The sequence below is a fragment of the Apaloderma vittatum genome, unplaced genomic scaffold (assembly GCF_000703405.1).
Source record: "Apaloderma vittatum isolate BGI_N311 unplaced genomic scaffold, ASM70340v1 scaffold18180, whole genome shotgun sequence".
Lineage (NCBI taxonomy): Eukaryota > Metazoa > Chordata > Aves > Trogoniformes > Trogonidae > Apaloderma > Apaloderma vittatum.
Genome location: NW_009694202.1, coordinates 2168 through 24988, shown reverse-complemented (window position 1 = coordinate 24988; position 22821 = coordinate 2168). Strand labels below are relative to the sequence as shown.

The following is a 22821-nucleotide window of genomic DNA, read 5'->3' as shown; positions in this document are numbered from 1 at the left end:
CCCATCACGAAAGGGAATATTAAACTATCTAAATTACAAAAGGATATAGACAATGCCCTATTATTCCAAACTCCACCAAGCGAACCATCAGTGATTCAGGAAGCACCTCCTCTAAAAGAAGACAGTGACCTTAAAGGGGTATGGTTCACTGATGCATCATCCTATAGGCAAAACAACAAGTGGAAACATAAAGCTGTAGCTTTAGAAGTAGCCACAGGGCAGAAATTAGATGAAACAGGTGATGGAAATGCACAAGTGGGAGAACCTAGAGCTGTCTTCCTTGCTGCATATCATGGTGCTAGCTACATCTATAGTGATTCACATGCTGTTTTCAAAGGGGCTACAGAATGGAGAGGTCACTGGGCAGCCAACAACTGGCAGGTAAATAGAGTTCCAATCTGGCAAACAGACAGCTGGAAGCAATTGCTGGAAATAGGACAGCAAAGAATGCTATATATTGGGTGGGTGAAAGGACATGACTGATCAACTTCTATTTCTGCTCAGTCTAACCAACAAGTTGACAGTCTTACACAACTACACAAAATCGATGTCGTGAATGATGACCATGAATGGGAAAGCTTACTCAAATGGTTACATGTCAAAGGAGGCCACACCAGATGAGCCAGCTTACACTGGGAAGGCATAACTCGAGGCTGGCCTGTATCAGTGAAACTGTGTGAACAGGTAGTGACTGCATGTTCACAATGTCATTTGCACCTTACTAAAGACCATCCGAGTAAGGCACCTCCCCTGCATATTCGAGACAAAAAAAACACTGTGGTGCACTTGGAAAAAAAAAATTGACTGCACAGGCCTACTGCAATCATCAGGAGGTAAAAAATACATATTAGTGGGTGTGGAAGTTGTTTCAGGAATCATGGCAACAGCCATTACAGCTGCTACTGGAGAAAATACAGTTCAAAGTTTAAAGGAATTTTTTTTTCCTACCAGAGGAAATTCAAAGTGACAAAGGATGACATTTTACAGCTACCGTGGTTCAAGACTGGGAAAAGAGGAAGGAATTCAGTGGGTGTTTCATACTGCATATTACCCCCAAGCCAACGGTATTGCTGAACGAACAAATGGGTTAATCAAGTGATTTGCTAAAATTCATGAGCCTAGATGGCATTTACGACTATCTAACGCTGTCTATCAGTTAAAAAATAGATGGAGCGGGGACAGTTGTCTGAAAATGAAAGCTTTTTGTGCTTCAAAAGAAGTTCGACAGATCCCTGGCAACACCCGACAATAGGAACTGTGGTTGGATTGGTTTTAGAGTCAATCTTTACACCTCACCTAATGGCTTTTCTAAATTGAATGATGTTACATAACCTCACTGGACAGATTGAAGCATTAGCCAATGCAACCCAAGTTGGGTTGGAAGCATTAAATACACAGGTACAGGTAACATCAAAGATGACATTACAAAATAGGCTGACCTTAGATTTACTATTATTGCATGAAAATGGAGTGTGCGGATACTTAGACCTAATCAATGATACTTGCTGTGTTCACATACTGAATGTAACAAAACATCTTGACGAGTAACTAGATCATACAAAGCGTGTAGTAAAAGCAAGTAGAGATCTTAGAGAAAGCATGGAAGTACAATGGTTAAACAAACTTTTACATGGTTTGGGTTTTTCATTGTCAGGATGGCTTGCTTCTTTAGTGTAATCAATTTTAGTCACAGTTATTGTGATTATGATGTTTTGCACGTTATTAGCTTGCTTTAGATCCATGCTAACTCGGGTATTAATTCGTCAAGTATGCATGGTGTTCGGGTGGACAGAGTTGGAGCTACACCCAGGTGAAGGAAAGTCAAACATAAGGGTTACCCCCAAGATTGACTTTACTAGTGCATGATTTCAATCTCGATTGAGTGATCATAGTAACAGGGTGGATAATGTGATATTTTAGCCTAAGGGTTTCAGATTTGCTGAACACCGGTGTTCATTTATCTGTTATGCAGACCCTGAGAATGGATTGAAACAAGGCCTACACAGTGAGAACCAGCCAAAGGAGGGAGTCTTGTGATGCCAGGATGGCCCTGTTTTGGCAAAAGAGCAAGGCCACACGGAGACTAATGGTGTGAACATCATCCTGCAAATAGACAAGCTGCTTCAAAACAAAATCCTGAAGGCCACTCTTCGCTCAAATCATGCCAAATGCCACCCCAGGGGAAGATGGTATATAAGGAGCATAGAGGGTATGTGTCGTTGGGAGGAGAAGACCCTAGAAGAGGCAGAGGCAGTCGACGGGCTGTGCTCCTTGTCCTTCACCCAAGACAGGGACGCCTTCTTGGTAAGAATCGCGCTTCCACCTTTTGGTGAGTAACACCCAGGATAGTATTTTGCTGGCATTATTATCATAAATCAGAGAGTGATTTTAGCAACAGCAACTCCGAATGTTGTATCTGTCACTTTAATAAATTACCTATTTTTGGTTACCTTGCAAATTGACTCAGTGCAAGTCCTTACCGGGGCTCTGAAACAAGCAAGTGTTTCGCTGGGGTTCGTGACTCTCACAGCCACGTACCTTTCACACGACAGCATATAAAAGTACGTACAGTGATTTTAGGGTTCAGATTCTTTATAAAAAAACACAGTGCTGGTGCTGGGAGTGGTAAATCTAAGCCAAACTAACCAACAACAGAGATAAGCTATAAGCCATTGAAAACAAATGTTCCTCCAGTTGAGACTAAAAAATTACTTTCCCTATTTAGACTGAACCTCTTTTAAGCATTAAAAAAACCCAACCAACCAAACAAAAAAAGGCATGTGAATCTTTAAATAAGATTTCTTAGCTCTCTTGATGTGTCCTGGATTAATGTACAAAAATTTCTAAAGTGACTGTATCAGACACTTTGTTATACAGTAGTCAGAAATGGATTCCAACTTTCAAGGGTTATTTTCATCTATTTGGTCGTTCTTTCTGGATATGTTGCTGTCGTGTTGCTTTAGTGAATTTATTAACAGCAGTACATAAATATGTTGCAGTATATAAATATGTTGCAAAGGTAACTTTTATTTTTTATTTTTAGAAAGAAATCAATACTGAGATCGGTAAGAATATTTCCAGTTATTACTTCAGACCTTTAGTACCAAAATAAGTCATCTGTCCTCCCATTTTACATATATATGAGACAAGTCTTCAAATTCAACCACTGGAGACTTTGTGTTGAAGCTGTTTGGGTTTTTTTACACTACACGCGAGTTGATAGCACAGTCTTTCTGCAGTGTTTCTACCTGGTAACTACCAAGTGCTCCTTCAGACATTTAGGGGAAAAATTAATACATTATTTTACCTGTCACATCAGTAGACAATGTAGACAAGCAAAGGCTGCAAAAACACTCATTTTAATAGTCATTGCTTTTATATGAAGAAGGCTTCCACCTACTCAAAGGCAATGGAAACATTTCAGTTACCTTGAGTGCTAAAAGGCTCTTGTTAATTTCCGCACCTTCCAGTCGAGTCTGCCTATCTGCGCTGGAAGTATCTGCTCCTCTTTCATTGCCAGCCAAATCAATCAGAGAAAATTTACCATGCAATTTCCCTTTCCTTCTGAGAATAATCTGAAATACTGCATGGCTTCGAGATGAGTGTGCATTTGCAGACGTCTGGCCAGATGTCCTTTAAACAAAAGGAGAGAATGGAAGGACATATTAAACACACTAACTTCAACACATTAGCTTTTTTCAGGGCAGAGTCCTGTATTTTCTTACATGTCTAACATTCTTGTGTGCACTAGAGATAAAACCTTAATAATTGGATATAGATAGTACAATTATACCTCTTTTTCCATCTTTTCAGACAGAAATGGAAGATTACTAACATTTTACCTCCTTTTTAAAAGCAAGAATAATCAGATCTTCAAAGATTTCAGATTATCAGAGAGCTTACACGTAAAATGCTGATGACATTTTTATCTGATCAGGCAGCTGTATATGCACAAAGCTAATTTTAAAAGCAATGAAGCTGCATTCCTGAAAAAAATAAACATTTATGCTTAACCTCTGTCACTACGTATCAAGGCCTTTTAGAGCAGAAGAATCTGGCAGTATTCCAGATTATAAATGATGTGTATCTAAGTCAGTAAGCTGCTTACATAATGCATGTAGTTCACATCCTGTAGAAAAATCAGTTATTCCTCTCTAGGAGACAGAGAAACACTTAAATTTCTTTATTTTAAAAGTAGGCAGATTCCCTACTTGCAGCCAAAATCATCAAAAAACCCCACTGCACATTAAAAAGCCATCACTATAAAAAGACTCTAAAAAAATCTTATTCTTTAATGTACAATGAAAAACTGGTGTAAACTATGGGAGATACCTGCAGCTGTTGCCTATTTCAATAAGCTTAAGAACATCTTCAACACATTTCACTTCCCGTTCCTGTAATCCCACCACTTGGACTTGCTGTTTACCATCTTCTAACACTCTTAATTTTGTTTTCCTGTTCAACAAGTCAAAAACCTTGGGGAGGGGGGTGAAAACAGAACAGTTAAAGAAGAGCTTTAAAAGACACTTGTTTCAAATTCCATATAAAAATATGCAAAGCATTCCATGGAAAAACATGATTGAAAAGGAAGTGTAAGGAATTATTTGAAACAAAGATTTTAGTACAAAAAGGAAAAAAAAGTCTTGTGTGTGACAAGCTCAAAATGTTGTTTGTGAAAGAGAAATTCCTCCTTCCTCAGAGAAACATCAAGTACTTACTTTACCACTGTAGATCTCAAAAAATGTTGCATATACTTGAAGTTCTAACTTCTTATAGTTTGGTTTCTTTAGCATTAAGAAGACATCTCTAGCTGTGAATATATTTCCAGAATAAAGAGAATCTTGTTACATATTTTCATTTAGTAAAAACCCAATAATGCGTAACAGTCTATTTTACAGCACCTCTTGCATTTTGCAAATGTAACATATAGGAGCAGTCAACCAAGTCTAAAAGTCCAAACTGCTACATTACATTGTAAGATGCAGAAGACACCAGAATTATAAATTTAATTAATCATACTTTATTACATTTTGTGAAGTAATCTATATATACATTTACTTTATTGTGTAAAGACTACACATCTAGGAGTCTAGATCCTTATGTTTGTACGACAGGGAGTAGAAAATTTATTGATCTCAACTAAACTGCAAAATGCTAATAGACCAATAAAGCCTCACCTGCAAGTGCATATATTCCTTTAGAACAATCCTGGTTCTTTCCTGAAAAGTCACCACCCATAGTCTAAATTAAAAAAAAAAAACATATAAAAATAACAGAACTGGAACTTACATATTTGTTACTTATTAGAATTCACCTAAGTTCTAACGAATATAATAAGTGTATTGCTGGCATGTAGAAGAAATACTTACATGGGTTTTTCCACTCCCTGTTTGTCCATATGCAAAACAAGTAGCCATTCCCCTTTCAAATATGGTCTCTACTAATGGTCTAGCTGTAAACCTTAAACGCAAAAAACAACAGTAGTTCAGAAACCGAATTACTCCAAGATGCCACTACCACAAGGATGCTATACATTTTAAGGTCGTAAGTGACAAAACTGGTCCTGTGCTTTGAGAGGCCAAAGGAAATCTCTACATTAGTTCCTGAACTAAAGAGATCACCAGCTCTGAGGCTCAAGAAAATGGACACTCAAGCTCTTCAGAATAGAAGAATCTAGTTACCCCTGAAGTAGTAACTGATGTGTCAAAAAATACTATCCAAAGTGTTATTTTCTATTTTAAAGAATTATTTTTACTGAAAAATAAAAAACCGCAATAGTTATTGTATTATTTCATGAAAACTCCAAAAGCAAATGGTAACCTAATGGAGGCTTATCAGTGGAGTCTCTGTGCAAAAAACTCTGAATATTTTTTCTAGATGTTTACCTACAAAGCACCTTTAAGTGACAATCGTTTACAGAAACCTTCTTTCATTCCATTTTTGAACAGACAGAAGATCATGTACAAGAATAATATGTGCAAGCCTGAGCCATCCAGCAACCAAGGGCTTTGCAAATATCTAAGTTCAACTGAACCATGAATTTTCATCAAAAATGCACTAGATGATTCCTGTTCAGTTTTAGACTTTCTGTTTTTCCTTCTTCTAAACATATACTTCCTCTGTCCTCAAGAGAATATTCTGATATTTTGATGTTTACTCTTGTTCTATATAAAACAGAAAATCTCACAAAGCCTATCCTCTTAAGAAGCACAGTCTATTATCTCTGTTTGAGTTTGAAATTATTTACTTTGCGAATTATTAAAAAAAAGACTTAATTATATTTATTTTAAAGTAAGGTACACGTAGAAACGTTTTCATACAACTCCAAAAGGTACCATGCCAAAACAGTTCAACTTTACTTTTACTAGAATCTTTATTTGCAGTCTTGATCTTTCAGAATGTAAACTCTGGTTCTCCTTTAAAACCCAAATGGTACAGGCATTCAAAGTAGTGTCTGTTTTTTAGTATTAATGAAAACTTGAAACAAGCAAAACTTGTTGCAGATTATCAATTAAAAATCATTATTATTAATAATAATTTTAACAATAATAAATGCATTTAAATATTATTTTATTACTACTAATAATAATATGATTATTACTACTATGCTATTATTACTACTATTATTACTGCTATGCTATTATTACTACTACTAATAAAAGAGTAGTACTTTTTCCCCCCAAAACGAAGAACGTTTTTATGTGTAGGTATACAGTGAGTAACTGCAGAATACTGAAGAAAACTGGGCATAACTTGCCACATTATTTTTTTCCCCACTGTGACCCTGGCGCCATGGTGAGAGGAGATGACAATTCCTAACTTTCTCTTACTCCTGTTATTACAGGAGGCCTTGAAGCAGATTGTCCTTCAAGTAATAATCATTATCGTGCCTTTGAGAGAGGAGAAAGACTTCACTGCTACACAGCCTAGAGATTTACTGTTTCAGTATGGATACAACCATCTTCAATATTTTTCCATGCTACCATTAATGCATTACGCAACTAATAAAAACCGTCTGGAGAAAACTCAATACAAAAATACAATAATGTTGTATGCCAAAAACACCTCTCACACTTAAACACTATGCTCACAAAGATAAATAACAGGAACGAGGGAGATTAGAAGAACTGATTGTTAATTAAGCAGATGAGAACTATTACAAGAAGCACACACGACCAGTTAGATCACTCTCCCACAGCTCTTCAGTATCGAGAAAGGGAAGATGTTACCAGCAGACAACCATCACAGACAGAAATCTCCAAGAGCACAGCTTTGCTGTTTATAAGTCTTTTGTTAGTGTATACTGACTACACAGATTTTCCTTTTGCCACCCTTCTTTTCCTAATTATATCAAGCATAAGTTTTAAATTTCAAGGGCTTTTAATAATTCTGTTACTATGAATTTTCTCTGTCACTACCACTTAAGGCTTTGGGAAGCACTTCCCAAGCATAAGGAAAATTACCCTCAAATTCCTTGTAATGTCAATATTCCCTGCAAAAAGCTTCACAAACTGCATTGAGATTATGACCTGTTATGCTCTCTAACCTTGCCTGCTACTCTATGTGCTCCATTTAGTAAGTTGTACAAGGTTAAATGGCTACTTCTAAAGATATTTTTAAATGCGTTACGTTCATTACTCTCTGCCAGCTGCGGAAGTGAAACGGAAGAATAAAGGAGAAAACGGAGACCCAAATACCTTGGGGCTGAAAGTGGATGTGTGTCTTTGCTGCTGTTGTTTTTTAAATCAAAAGGATTCAGTATTTTGAGCAATATAACTTTGCTCCATGCACTCCCGTGTTACATCAGCCAGATTGCTTCCAGCAGCCACGCCAGCTCAGGTATCTCAGCAATACAGTAACGTGACCTCTCTCACTTTCTTTGTATTCTTTCTCCACTCTCTCCTGATTTCCTGATTTGTTTCCATTTATTACTTATCTCATACTCAAACTACAAGCTCTTTGGTGCTGGGGCTGTCCTTTTCTTCCAAGTTCCCTGAAGACGAAAAGTCATACTCAGGTTCCTCAGGTGCTGCAAATACACTGATTAATAAGATGATAACCCTGAGGCAAATGGAGAGCTCATGAAGTTGTTCAACTATTCAGCAGCTGAGGAGGCAGGCAACGCATACTAGAGCCTGGAAAGCAGCAGGGCTTGCAGAAGGACTGAGAGCAGGACTGAGGTCAATGGAAGTGGAGATGACATTGCAAGTGAAGAATTCAAGATAAAGAGTTAAAAGAAAAGTAAACACACGAAAGAATGGAAGTAGCAATATATGCATCTGCTAACACAGAAGAGTAAAATCCATGATTAAGGTAAGCCCACAGTTACTGACATGGGAGATACATGAGAAAAAAGATTCACAAAAAAAAAAGCAAATACACATACCTGTAAACCATTTCATTAGGAGCCGTGTCATCAAAGGCATAATCAAAACGAAAAGTTTGGTTTTCTAGGTACCTTGTTAAATCCACCTTTTGTTTTGGTTCATGTACCATCACAACATCTTTACTAGGAATTGTTATTACATCAAGGTCTTTCATTAAAGTTTCTATAAAATAAGTGAAATATATATTTAACTAGCAACACATCATTATCTTTTACATTTTTTCATTATTTACACTCTTATCTCAGATAACACAGCTCCTCCAAGTAACAACACTGCGATGGATTTGGGCTTCCGATGCCTAGATAGTTATCTGCTAAGTAAGAGATTTCATTTGGGTAGTCTAGTCATCCTATCCTCCCAATTTCCAGAAATTAAAGAGAGGTTGTACAAAGCTGATTAGAAAAACTAAGATTATGAAAGCTAAAAAAACCCCCTCTAATTATAGCACTATCATTGTAGCTTCTTATGTATTCTGAAATAACACTTTCCATGGATTTGAGTTCTTTTTCCTCAGGGCTTCTCTTAGAGATTACTGCCATATACTTTGAGATTTTATAAACAACTTCTCTACTGGATAAACTGGACGCTGACTTGAAAACACAAAGAAATTAATATCCTTATAATAATCTGCTTTATTTTAATTTTCATCTTTTTATTTTCCCTAAATCCTTAACATGACAGTCATATGTTCACAGCTTTCAACAAGAAAAAATTGCTTTCATTTTACACAGACATTTTCATTTGTGTATTTCTCCTGGAACCTAAAACATACATCGTTAATTCAGAATTTCTCTAAACTGAAATCCTTCCTAAAATTACTTAGTAAGCAGAAAGCACTGGAAATGCTAATGTTTCTTCCTATCACTGAGAATGAACAAAAGCCATCTAGATGTGATTTCAGCAGTGAGATCCCAGGTTATAATTACTACACAGCACTACAATTTACTGCTAATTGTTGTATGAGATATGAGTCAGCAAAACAGAGAACCCAGTGATCCACGGTATGCACAAAAATAAAGACCTTCTGTGCGTACAGTCAGGATCACTAATGTGTCCTACTTGCATTTCTATTTAAATTTTCTTAAGGCATGCAGCTCAAGAATTTGATGTGGCTTTAATCAATCAGATAGAAATCTTTTCATCTGTTAACATACTGATCAAACAGTACAATGGTTACCATTGCATGACATTACACACCAACAGAAATGTACATTCAAGTCCCTATATAATCAGTTTTTCAACTGCACAGCAATAAAATATTTTTCTGCAGTAGCTACAAAGAAGAAATAAGGAACAGTGATGAAAAGAGATGTAGGAAGGGCAATTTTTTTGTAGCAAAAGCTTTTTAGTTTAGTCAAAAGCTGATTTTTCTTAAACAATTGTTTGGAGTAAGACATTTACCTGCTTCTAGCTATTTGGTAGGACAACCTGCATTCTTTGCTGACGAAAATTTTTAATAGTGTCTCTTAAATCCACCAAATGCATTGACTATACAAATACAGTGACTATACATCACTGAAATAAAACCTTAAAACGCCAGTGTGAGCACCTACTTCCTGCAAAGTCAATCCACTAAACAACTGGTGCTGAGAACACAATATTTTGGTGACTGTTTGGTGTTCGTGAGACTGACACAAAGAAAAGAAAAAGATTTTGTTTCTTCTCTTCAGGGTGTTATACACTAGTATCTCTGGTTCTTCTACACTCTTCAATTTTAAAACCAGGCATTTCTTATGAAGTGTGTCTTTTCAGCAGATTGGATCACATGGGTACTAGATTATCTCTATAGTTCACTCCCTGCATAGTTTATTTCATTAATACCTTTTTGCTTAATCTTAAAAATGCAAAAGAAGCTTAGTGCCAACTTCATTTTTACTTAGACACTCATACTCCTACAAGCACTTCTGAACTATTTTTTTAATAGCTCCAAACCACTAATATCTAAGACATGCAACTTTCACCGTATCAAAACCTTCTAAATCCCAACTCATGCCCCATGACGACCTGCTCTTATTTACTGTAATTTCACTTTGTCCACATTCAGAAGTGGTAAAAGGTGATGTTTTTCCTAAATGTATCAGATTTCTAAGTTGTATTTTATTAAAGATAACCTCTAATGCTAAACAGAAAATCAGTTGCTACCAGACTTGTATGTTGAATGCTCTTATTAAATAGGTTGTGCAGAACAGTTCAGTTAACTCATTTTTTGAGATTATGCATTCCTTTCAGATGAATAAAAGGTAAAAATACAGGGAAGAGGAAAACAGTAAAAATAAAAATGAAGAAAAAAAAAGTAGGGGAAGCAACAACATGGAGGGAAAAAAAATAGGACAAAAACTATCTATCTACTGCTATCAACAGATGTTTTCCCCTTCCCAGACATTTCTCCCATTTTCCTCTGAATATGCCCCAGATAATCCACGTGTAGTTCTGATAATAAAAAAAGTAAATGCATTCCTTGTCATCTCTGAGTCAGAGTGATGCTCTTTCACTCCTTCAGCTAAACAAAATGTAATAGAAAGAAGAGGAAAGAAACATCTTTTGAAACAAAAGATATCTTACTTAAACACTGGATTCAGACAGGCTGCAATCCAGAAGCATTTACTTTCTTAATTTCCCACTTGAAAGTTAAAAACTTCATGGGAAGATTCGGATTTAACTGGAATTGAAAACCAGAGCACGTTTTTTTTGGAATACAGACTCCAGTCTGATGAGTCGGCTGCAAGAAAAAGAAGTTGTGATACTAATCACATATTAAAAAAGTCACCAGGGAGTCACTCCAGTACCCATTTCATATGCTTTAGAGTATCTTCAGGGTATGCTGCCCAGCCCTGAGCAGCAGCTCCCGGGGGATACAAGTCTCCAGTTTGTAATCTGCTGGGCCTGCAAGACTGTCTTGGACATTTGGGCACCTAAAGCCCTAACACATGAGTGTCAGGCACCTGAACTGCTCCCTTGATGTCTGATTCAGGAACAACTGGAAATATAAAAATACATGTGCAAACAGTCTGTGTGAAGATTTTGATTCTGCTCAGGAGATCACCTGAAGGATAGTTTAAAAGAATTGTGATCCTAACACACTGTAAGAAAACTGAAGTAATTACAGTATAATTAAGTTCCCAGATCAACTAAATACATCCTAGCTGACCTTGGAAAAAACTTGGAGTCTCTCTGCACCCCAGCTACCAATCCTCAAAATGGTGGCAGTTCAAATGCATTCCTCTCCATCTTTATCCAGGTTATAACGAGTCTATGAATTTTCCAGGTCCACCACACGTATGGTCTAGTGTAACAGTTTCACCTTGGATCAGTATTTCTGGATCTCTTTGACACAAATAACATTACTATCAGAAGCAACTCTTCAGACAAAAAAAATTAGTAAAATCTTCAGTGGTCATACCTTTTTTATTGAGTGGTCGTTTTCGTACACAAACACATATCCTGTGCTCATCAATCTGCAAAAGAAACAATCTTTCAGTGAACTATAACCTAATTCCGGTTATACAGTATTTTACTTCATTTTACTCCTGTTCTTGAATTGGCAAACCAATTGCTTAAACAAGGAGAGATTTTCGAGACTGAGTTATCTGTAAAAGCCCCTTGTATCTGCACAATAGCCAAGAACCCAAAAGTGAGAACCACACATTTGCAAAACTCCCTGCAGACAGTGATCTAATCCTGTAGAGTATCACGTACATCTTGGAATACTACAAGGAACCCCAGCTATAACAGGGTAGATACGCTATTGTCAGAAGTTGTCACAATCTCTGATTTCCACAGAGATCTGATGATCTTCATCATTTAAGAATCCTGCTCCTGTGACTTCTCTGCAAACCAAAGGCCCTCATCATCTTCAAAGATCAAATATTAATCTTCATGCTTAACCGGGTTTTTCAGAGAGGCCTAATGGTCTGCATGCACATCCCCTGGCACCCCAGGAGAATTTACAATACAGAGGGCTGAGTGACCACTTAGTACATACTGGTGTTATTTTACAGTAAAAAGATATTTAAATGACACAACGTTAATAACAGTGATTTTGAAGTAGGCCTTCAAAACTTATTAATTGCAGTATCATCAAATCACTGAAAAAATAAACCCATGTTACAATGAATACTAACACCTATTACACTACATACTTTTCATGCTACAGGCAGAATTATACATTGAAAGAAACTCAAAACACACAGCAAAAATACAGAAGCATAAAAAATTTCCATGCTGCTGGAATACTTACAGGATCTGCAGTTGTTAGTGGTCTATAATCCAGACTTGCCCTGAAATCTCTTATCATACACATAATTTCATAATTTGGGTTCGTAGCATCAACATCCTGGGGAAGTAAGCAACAAATTTCTAATATACTTTTTTTCTGACATAAACTAACTTCAATATATACTGTATTTATTGATAAGAAAAACACACATTAACTAAAATCTTATTTTTTCTCCAAAACACTAGAAATGTCTCAAATGCAAGTTTAATGGTTTTTTTCCATTCTGATGTAGCTAATCTACTGATGATAAAGCAAAACAATTAAATGCTTTCTATTTCCTGGTTTCAGATGACATGTAATAGAAAATACCTTCAAATTAAGCATTCATTAACAGTCTACTCAAGAAAGAGAAATTGCTCCCTGCCAGAACCTTCACACTGAAGCAACACCTCTGAACGACTGCACAACACTGGATAGCATATACAGTCAACCCTTCTTAAGGTGAGGTAAGGCAGTCCGAGGGACAAATGGACACACTCCACCACACAGGTACAGCACACGCTGCAGAGGACAGTGCCGGCATCCCACCTGCTCTGAACAACAGTCCTGAGGCACCCGAGTCGGTTAAAGGACCTTGGTCCTGCTACTGGTCCCAGGTTAACTCCTACAGCTACCTGGATGCATCAGAAACTCTTCTAACACTTCTAGACCCCCACAAAAAGCAGAAGCAATTCCAAGGATATACAGTAGGCTACAGAGAATCATTTGGGTTGGAAAAAAATATTAGGTACATCCAGGCTCAGAAGACCTCCTGTCCCTAAACCCAGATCCACCAGCACCAGTGAATGGACATGTAAGAGGCTGTGCAAGGAGTCCCTCCCAAGTCTTGCTAACCCCGAGCCTGCTGTGAGCTGAGCTGGTTCTCCGCAGAATCCATCAAACATCCTTCCTGTCACCACTCCCCGCAAGTGTCAGTTTTTACACCATTTCCTGACACACTGCTGATGCCGTACATAGCCAGCCCTGGTGCTCAGACCTTATTAAGTTTTGCACAGCTCCGCCCAATTGAAAAAAACTCCTTTGGGATCGCAGCTGGTTGCAGGACCAGTGCAGGCAGCCTCAGAAAGTGCTGGGGTGAACGAGCTGAAAGGCAGCCAGCTCACGTCCCTGCACCTGTGACACAGCCAATCCTCACCCCCCATAAAACTGTGTCCTGGTCATCAGAACCCGAGTGTACCGTGATGGTGTTCACCCTGACTACAGCGAACAAAAAAACTGCTGGCAGTAAGTCCACATAGAATATATCATGTTTTAGCATTCAGAAAGGACTACCGCTTCTTAGAGAACAAGTGTTTGCCTAACACTCTTTAAACCCTCTTTAAAGGTCTTGCCCACGAGAAGACAGTGGTTGGCTAATTGCTGCTGCATTTCACAACGACAACAACAACAACAATAACAGAATACACAAAGCAACACAAAGCACAGGTACATACAGGTTATCAAGACAAACAGAGCTTCCTCATACAGAAGTTTAAGAGTCAGATGCAAAGGGAGTCTTCACAGGAGCGATAAAAAGAAAATTTTAGGTGTTGTACCATGTCAAAATATTTTAATATATCAAGGCAAAAAATACTTGTTCCTCACACATAGTAATGTTTTGCTTTTGTGTAAACAGATGTAAACTAGAGCACACAACATAGGTGATTTTAGGACAACTTAGAAACATCATTAAACCATGAAGTAAACTGACTGTGTTATTTACTTGGTTGTGGTACTTCTCCTGTCAGTAGCAGACTGGTAGTATCTCTTTAGAGACTAATACACATGCACAGGGCTGTCAGCAAGATTATACTATTAGTTTTGCTCAAGCTTTTATACCACTGTGACAGAAAGTCATTTAATATCAAGAGATTTTCCTCACAGGATGAACAACTCCATTTCTTTCACACAAGTTTCTAACAACTTGCTGCCAAGCTGCCTGCATGATGCAAAGCTAAATTATAAATGCATAGACTGGTTTAAAGAAAAAAAAAAAAAAAGAACAAAAGTCACTGTTCAAACTTAAGCCTCAAATATATCTCACAGAAAGCACCAAAAATCATAAAAACTAGTTTATCATATTGTTGTAATACCTTCTGTAGAATAACAGACCTGTCTAGAAGCCAAAGGTTTGATTATTTTTAGCAATATATTTTCAGTGAGAAATAGCTATCATCAGTATTTGATCTTGAAAGAAAACACAACAAGATAAGCAAGTGCAAGCAATTATTTCTGTAGGAAGAAAAAGGGGGAAAACTGTCTAACGTAATAGTTACGAGAGCAATGCAACCAAGCACGAAAATATTTATCAAACTTGTATACAGCATGAAAATAAAACAATGTCAAGATTATTACAATTCAAGAAAATTATTAAAGCCTGAAAAAAATCACGATTTAAAAAACTTCTTTTGCTGACATACGTTTTCCATCCGAGCTAAAAATACTAACCTGAGCTCTTTTTTCTCTAAGTTCCTGCTGCTGTAACCTTCTTTTCTCACGTTTCTCTTGCAATTTTTCAACCTCTTTTACACAATTAGATTTTCTACGTGCTTAAAGAAAATGATATAATTTTAAAATATTTTCAGTGTTGAATTTAGACTATAACATTTTAATTTTATTATTTTATCAATAATCAGAATGCACCTATATCAACTATCTTTTCAAGCAAATCAGTATTAGTACAGAATAACTACAGCAATTTAATTTCTAAAATTCAGAAAATAAATGAATTAGAAAAGCCATGGGAATGGGACAGTAATTACATGAACAAAAATATAAGGATAATGACCCTCAAAAAGCATTTGGACAGATACATGTGATCTCTTGGTTTGGACTAAAAGAAAGCCCAGGCAAATTTAAAAAGAAAAAAAAGGAAGAAAAAAAAAAAACCAAACCAAAACCACACGGCCATGGTTAAAAAAAGACAAAGGAAAAACAAATTCCAAATACTAGCAGAACTATGACAAAAGTGAACATTTGTTTAGCCACAGCTCTCTGAAAAAGCTCCTCGAGGAAGCCCACAGACAACTGCACATGCAGACCATTTGTCATTTATGGACAACAACATAATCCAAGAGAATGTACATGTAACGCCCAGAACGAACGAATCCTTGATACACGGTTTACATACAAGGGGGTCCAAATTCCTTTTTTGCAGCTTGAACTGGAGATATATCTGAAACACTACCATTCTGTTGAGAAGAGGAAGACTGCTCGGGAAGCTGAGTAGGTCGCGCACGTGCAGAACCAGCCACTGCAAAGGAAAAAAGCACAAAGATCATCTGGACACGGAAGAGTAAAATTGCTACCTGATTCTGATGCTTTGTTACAGTAAGACAAAATGAGACCCCTTTTCAGACACAGCAGTCTATTGGGGAGGAAAAGCAGCCAGACATGCAGAAAGTCTATTAATAAAGACATTTTGTGTGCAGCCCTTTTTATCCTAGTGTTACACACCAACACAACGTAATTATTAAGCACCAATGCTGCACGTGCATATTTCTGAATAGCCTATTGCAAAATTAGTACAACTTACTACGTGCACAGAATGAACTATGTGCTTGGAGATATGCAGTCCTGAAGCTTAAAGTGCTGAGATTTTATTTATATTGTGATTATACTCAAAAAAAACGAGTAACAAAAAAAGCCCGCTGTCTCATATTCTCTAGGTATTACAAAACTGCCCCACCCCATTGAGCCTATGATCTCTGGAGGAGCAAAAGGATACAAATCAAAAGCAGCAAAATGCAGCTCAGTCTGCGAGTGGAAGAAATAAACCTTTTTCTGACCCTGTACAGGAAGGGATATAGATACAATCAATACATCTAAACTTATGCATTGATGTTACATGTGCTAAGGATGCCGATTTCTGAGGATGCAGTGATGTCTGTTCCCAGTGAATGCAGTGGGAGTGGTGAGCACACAAGCCTTTCTGGTAGAGCTGAATGCTTTAAATTGTTTTTTCAAAAGAGTTGCTTCAAGCAGCTCTGCTTCAGCTGGCTCATTTCCTGCACAGGCTCCCAACAGAGCCTGCCAGAGGATTTCAGAGGGGAAGGTACCAGCTCTGATTAGCAGCCAGGGATGACACTCCAAACGAAGGTCAGCTCACTGTGCTACACGGAGACCTCCACAAAAACAGGTAGTGAATGAGACAGACAAGACACACTCAGATCATTCCAAGTATCACAGGAGATCTAGTTTAGAGCCCAAATTGACTACATGAAATAAGACAGTGTGCTATCAAGGCCAGCAAAGAATAAATATTTAGGCCAGCTGTGAACAGTAAGATGCACATGGCCTATTAAAATACAAGTTCCAGGGTTACTCCACACCAAACAGACCACTTACTACAAATGACAACATGGATGGATGTGAGGAGAGCCCATAAATAAGATGTCTCAAATTTAAACCATGTTAGTGTGAAAAAAATTATCCCTTCTTCATGAGATTTCCCATTTAACGCCCCCTGAGGCAAATGGCAGAAGGGCAAAAGTGGTCCTCTGTCCACCAGAAGAGTCTGAACACTTGCAAAGACAGGCAAACCCATTTGTTTTTCCAAGTTTAAACAGATGGACTGGCATGTAGTCTGAATACATGACGGTAGATTAATGTTTGGAAGAAGAATCATCACCATTATCAGTACAAGTTAGATAAGTTTAGAGAAAATCAAAATAATAAGCAGTAACCATTCTTTCTCATGTTACAGATGCATTACATCTGTATGCACCTAATACATACTTTTCACCTATCCTCCTGCAGTATTCCAGCATTTTTTCCTATTAACTCTAGAAATAACCTGAGAAATAACCTGTTGGGCTGAAGTACTCTTTGAACGAGTGCTGCCACACAGACTGTTACCACACTAACTTAAAAAATGGAAAACATAAGAATTTTAAGTGTACTACATAGTACAGGTTGAAACACTCCACTAAGCTGAAGCAAACTGAGGTTGCTGTAACTTGGAAAAGGTCACACATGATTCAATGTAGCATAACTAATTAACTTGAAATTTTTGCACCTTCAGTTCATTCAGCTTAACTTTCTTAATGCTACATTGCTTACACTTGCACATAAATAGTACTTGTAGAGTATGAATTGCTACACATACACAGGAATAATTTGAGGAACGCTGTAAGTCTTTTACAAGTCACATGCAAACGTACTGAATGACTGAATGACAAATGCAGAACTATTAAGGAATGCTAGATGCGTAGGAGGTTAAAACATTCCCGTATTTATTACTTCCTTGAAATGGAAAGAGATAGCATTTACCTCTGTTATCTCTGGCAGGGATATCATTCTTAATAGGTCCTGCAGTTCGTCGAGTCTATAAAGAAAGAAATTTCTGTTATTTGATCATCATATTACTGAAAACATGAACTGCCAGCCTCACCTCTGCTTCTTTCCAGCAAATGAAAATAAATACAACCTCAGCAATACAGGAGTGATTGCTGACAACTCCCTCCAAGAGCCTAGGGTGCAGACTACTTGAACTATATGTACTGTTTCAAATCAACTTCCAAAACCTTCTCTATACTTTTCCTTGAGATATTTTTAGCCATACAAGTACTACTCCCCAATTCCCTCTCTGCCAAACTTGTCCTTAAAAGACTTCAAGAAATCTCTACTCACCATAGGAAAAAGGAAGGAACACAGGTATCAAGCAGCTCCACAGACTCAAATGTTAAATTAAAAATTCAAACGTAACAAGTTAGTCTGTAAGTCTAACATGAACAAGCTGCATAGATATTACCAACCTTCACAATTTTGTTTACTTTGGCTGATGAAGTAGGTGGCGGTGGTGTCTCTGGACTAGGTTCAATGTCTTCATCAGGTGCAAGATCTGGGTTAAGTGAAAATATGCTCTCCAAGTCAATCTGTGTAAAAGAACATAAAATGCATTCATGAGCTTAAAACAATACTCACCCTCTCCATTTCTCCTATGTTTGAGAATAAGCAGTGAGTATATTTAGTGCTTTTACCCCACAATTTGTTAATTCCCAAACTGGAATTATCTTGTTTCATGTTCACTAAAAACAGTGTAAGCTTTGGTCTTTGTGAAAACACACCCCTCAGAAAAGGGACGAATTAAAAGTGACCAATAGATACTCATAATTTTGTGAAGTGATTAAATTAAAACAGAACTAGCAACCGCTACTGTGGTTATTTGTCTGTTACTACAAAATACAAAAGAAATTCTGTAACATAAAAAGAAAAATATCTCAATTATTTGAAATTTCCCAGGCGATGCTAAAGAAATGATGAATTACAGCCATCTAAAGAATAAAAGCATAGTTGCAACCATGTTAAATTTATAATGCTATTTTTGTTCTTTCAACTGTTTCTAATTCAAAATGTTGTAAATGTAAGTGTAAATATAAACGTAAAATATAAGAGGGAAGGAGCTTAAAAGTAGCTGGCTTCACAGTTACTGAAACTTCAGGTTTTCTGAAATATTTAATAGAGTCAGTGTCTATAGCCATTTCCCCTGACTGGCCTTTTCAAAGACCTCACTGCCGTACGAATTCTGTGTGTCCACAGTGATGAGAACACCCAGACTTTCTCACAATTCTTTTTTCTTTTTCCTGTGATTTCACAAAACTGGTAAAGTGTAATTACTTCTGAGACGCTTCTCCAAAGCTCAGCTGAAACTGGCTAACATGGTCCAAAATCTAAATGAAGAGTGGACAACAAAGCACTACACACAAAGAAACAGTTTCTCAAAGTAAGCAGAGCTGGAAAACTATTGCCAAAAATAAAGAAATAAGAAAAAAAATTAGCAGTTCAATTCCTCAGCGATACAAAGACAAAAACATTTCTAATCTCTCTCTACATATAGTTTCCTGCCTAAACTGGAAGTCATTCTCCCCCTCTTGATTTTTCTACTTGTAAAAGGAGGATAACAAGGTCAGCCTTTGTAAACTGGTTCAAAATCAATAGATGAAAAGAACTGTTTAAAAGCTATGGCACAGAGTTCAGGATGTCAAATTTAATGCAATAGAAGCCAGCATTTGCCTAATAGCTTCCATACAAAATAGTCTGTGCCCAAAGGATAATGAAGTAAATTAAGACTTTTATCTTCTGTTTCCAGTGCAAATTCCAAAGTAACATTCATTATTAGACATTTTTTAAGAGAAAAATTCTAAAATAATTAAGTTTACCTCTTTGCCTTTAGTATCCCCATTTTCAATCCATTCAACAGTTACACTTTCATTATCTTCATTTAGAGACGTGACCATAGCTTGGTGAATTCGGCCTTGAAAGCAAACGCAAATTCATTAACCAGTGTAAAAATTTTCCAGAAGTTATTTTCATCCCTGCACTGAGACATGCAGAGACAGATATGAGGAAGAGGGTTTAAAAAAGGAGGTGAATCACAGAAGATGAGTCCTGGCCCCACACTGTGAAGTCTCAGACTTGGTTCACCGCTGGAGTGTTCAAGGAAAAAGCCACACCACTTGGGCTCTCTCCTGAGAGAAGAAAACGCCAATACCACACAAGTCTCCCACGGGCAGTGAAGTCTCCTGAGTTAAGCTCCACAAAGGCTTGTCTGGACCCTTTCTAGGCTGATATAACGTTACATGTCCCAACACAGGAGCAAAGCCCTCTGAAATCCTATTCAAATGTGCGTTTCTTACGGGCATCCAACCACTTGCTAAATTCAACTAAAATCAAACTGCCGGCAACAGTAATACAAAACGTCACTTTAAGAACAGCTGCTTACACAGACTACTGAGCTGGAGTTACAGTGCCGCTGCTTTCACTTGTCCAGTGAAAAACCCAAAGCCAGCGAGCCTGAAGTACGAGAATCAGTAAATTTTTAATAAGGATTTTTCTTCCTAAATACGTAGCGTACCGCAATTTTTTATGTCCTATTTCCTACGCACCATAGCAAGGAGCAATTGGAAAGGCATGCACTGACACAAAAGGATCAAGACCCAGGTGTCACATTGATTTCACATCTATGCTTTGCCCTCGGAGTACTGAGTTCCTAAACAGCATGAGTCCAATGCAGCTGCTCCTCTGATAAGCCATAGCACGAACAAGCAATCCTGCACTCCACCCGCTCTGAGCCACCCCCCAGGTGCCCGAGAGCCACGTGAGGCTCTCAAATCACAAGTCACCGTCCTGAAGCAGTCTGTGCCCAGGCTGCTGCTACTGGGCCAGGCACTGCGGGGGGCAAAACACAGCAAGGACCTTACATGTCTGCTCTGGCCCATGTCTCCTCCACCTTGCACCTTCTCTCCTCCTTTCCCAAAGCTCCCAGGCCCCCAAATCCAGTCTAGTTTTCTCGTCCGCAAACCTCTGGTTTAGTCATTTCAGCTATGATTTGACAGTCTTCCAAAGTTAGTGTTTTTATACAGTCTCAGCTTCTCAGGGCCTGCTGAGAGACAGAAAGGAAGAAAGACCTTGACTGACATCCCAAATTATTTCACCCAATGGCACGGTAACAAATGTATACTGTTAATATTTATTTCATTACAAAGGCTGCCAAAACATCACACCTAGTTAAAATGAAGCAAGAAGAGAGACTATAGGAGGGCATCATGGAAGTTAACAGCCAATCTGCGTAACACAATGTGCGGAAGAAGAGACTTAACTGAAATTCAAGCCAAGTGGAGTGCTTGGGGCCGACTCACAGAGCAGCCAGCAATCCCAAGCAGCGCTGCTTTCACGTTTAGGGTGCTCACATTACCAGCAACATACACTACATATGCATTTACAACCTCTGCACTTGTCCTTGCCCAAAGCGTAAGATTCACACCATCACTGAAGAAGGTTAACCAGCTTCTTTAAAAAAAACCCAACAAACATCCTCCTAGTTTGCTTCAGTTGGTTCCCTTCCTCTAGCATTTGCCACTTTTTATTTCCCTGTCCTGAGTTTTGTCTGACCAAGCCCTTCCATCTGTGTTTCCCAAGCACGGTTCCTGCAGTCGTCCCAGCTGTGCGCTCTGCAGGAAGGGTCCAGCCTGCATCGTCCAAACAGGCGCTGCCAGGAGACGCTAGGGCAGGGACCACTGCTGTACCTCCCATCCCTGCACGGGCGCTCCTCCCTTCCCCCTTCACCAGGAGGGTGCTGTTCAGGCACACGTCCTGCCCTCAGCATCCTGCCCAAATTCTGCTGGCGGCTGGGCTGCAGCACGCTCACCGAGCACAACACTGTTTCCTTGGACGAGCATTTTTGCGCATGTTTTCTGTGTGCAAGGTCCTCGATACATCTCTCCATTAATTTTTCTGCATTTGATAACCTCTAGGGTCTTAATTTTGTGGAAGAACACCCTGTTGTAGAGCTGCTTCAATTAGCTACCTGGTCCTTCAGCCAAGTAGCAATAGCAAACGCTGTCCTCCTGCAGCAGTGCCACTCCTGGCACTTCTGCAAAGAGGATGATGGGACTGCGAGGACACAAAAACTATGGGAACTGGAAGACTCCTCAAGCTTACATTGGTATAATCTTCTGCTATTGTTTTAAGACTTAGCCTAGCTGTCAATCCAGAATCAAGAGAATAATGATATATGAAAAATGTAAGTTCAGCAAAACATATTCTATACAATATTTTAATTCAGTACATACTAAAGTATATTACCAAATTTCATCAATTTTTAAAAACAGCACTATTCACTGCTGAAACCTGTGACTCTGTATTAGTCACAGAGCCATCACATAAGTCCTATTACCTGCTCCTGGGCTGTCTTACTTTTGACAAAGAACGAACAATTAAAAAAGGTTTAATTTTTGCTATAGCAAGTGAAAGGAGATCAAAGCAGACTGATGAATGAATAGAAAATACTGAACACTCTCACAAACACAGTAAGCCAGCATGCCATAACAAAAGAATCACAATAAATCTTCCATCTCTGTGCCAGATTTTATCCGTTGGCTGGCCAAGAAAGTCAGGACTGAACAAAAAAAACACAGAAAAAACACTAACCAAAAAAAAAGTTATGTCCATCTTCCAAATACTGTCAGAATAAACGGAAAATGTATACTAGAACGTTTAAACTGGTAATATACCCATACAATTTGTTCCTAAAAATTCTTCATGTTATTAAAAGTCTACATGTTATTGAAGTGCCAGAAAGCACATTTACATCTTTACAATTGCCTCTTGCTCTCCACAAACAGTATTCCATTATATTTTTCTAGTACACAGCTGAATAGAGCAGCTGTGAAATTCAGG

General features: G+C 38.0%; 1 protein-coding gene across 1 annotated transcript; it reads right to left on the bottom strand.

Annotated features, from left to right (window-relative positions):
* Positions 1–997: 997 nt before the first annotated feature.
* KIF2A (kinesin heavy chain member 2A) lies at positions 998–19889 on the bottom strand. The gene is made up of 15 exons (XM_009866871.1): positions 19803–19889; positions 18399–18518; positions 17914–17968; positions 15773–15895; positions 15091–15191; positions 12625–12720; positions 11788–11842; positions 8387–8549; positions 5370–5460; positions 5178–5241; positions 4719–4810; positions 4333–4475; positions 3429–3633; positions 1440–1505; positions 998–1003 (listed from the first exon to the last, which is right to left on the bottom strand). Exons 1-15 carry the CDS (start codon positions 19878–19880, stop codon positions 998–1000), a joined length of 1458 nt encoding a protein of 485 aa, XP_009865173.1. The 5' UTR covers positions 19881–19889.
* Positions 19890–22821: the final 2932 nt, after the last annotated feature.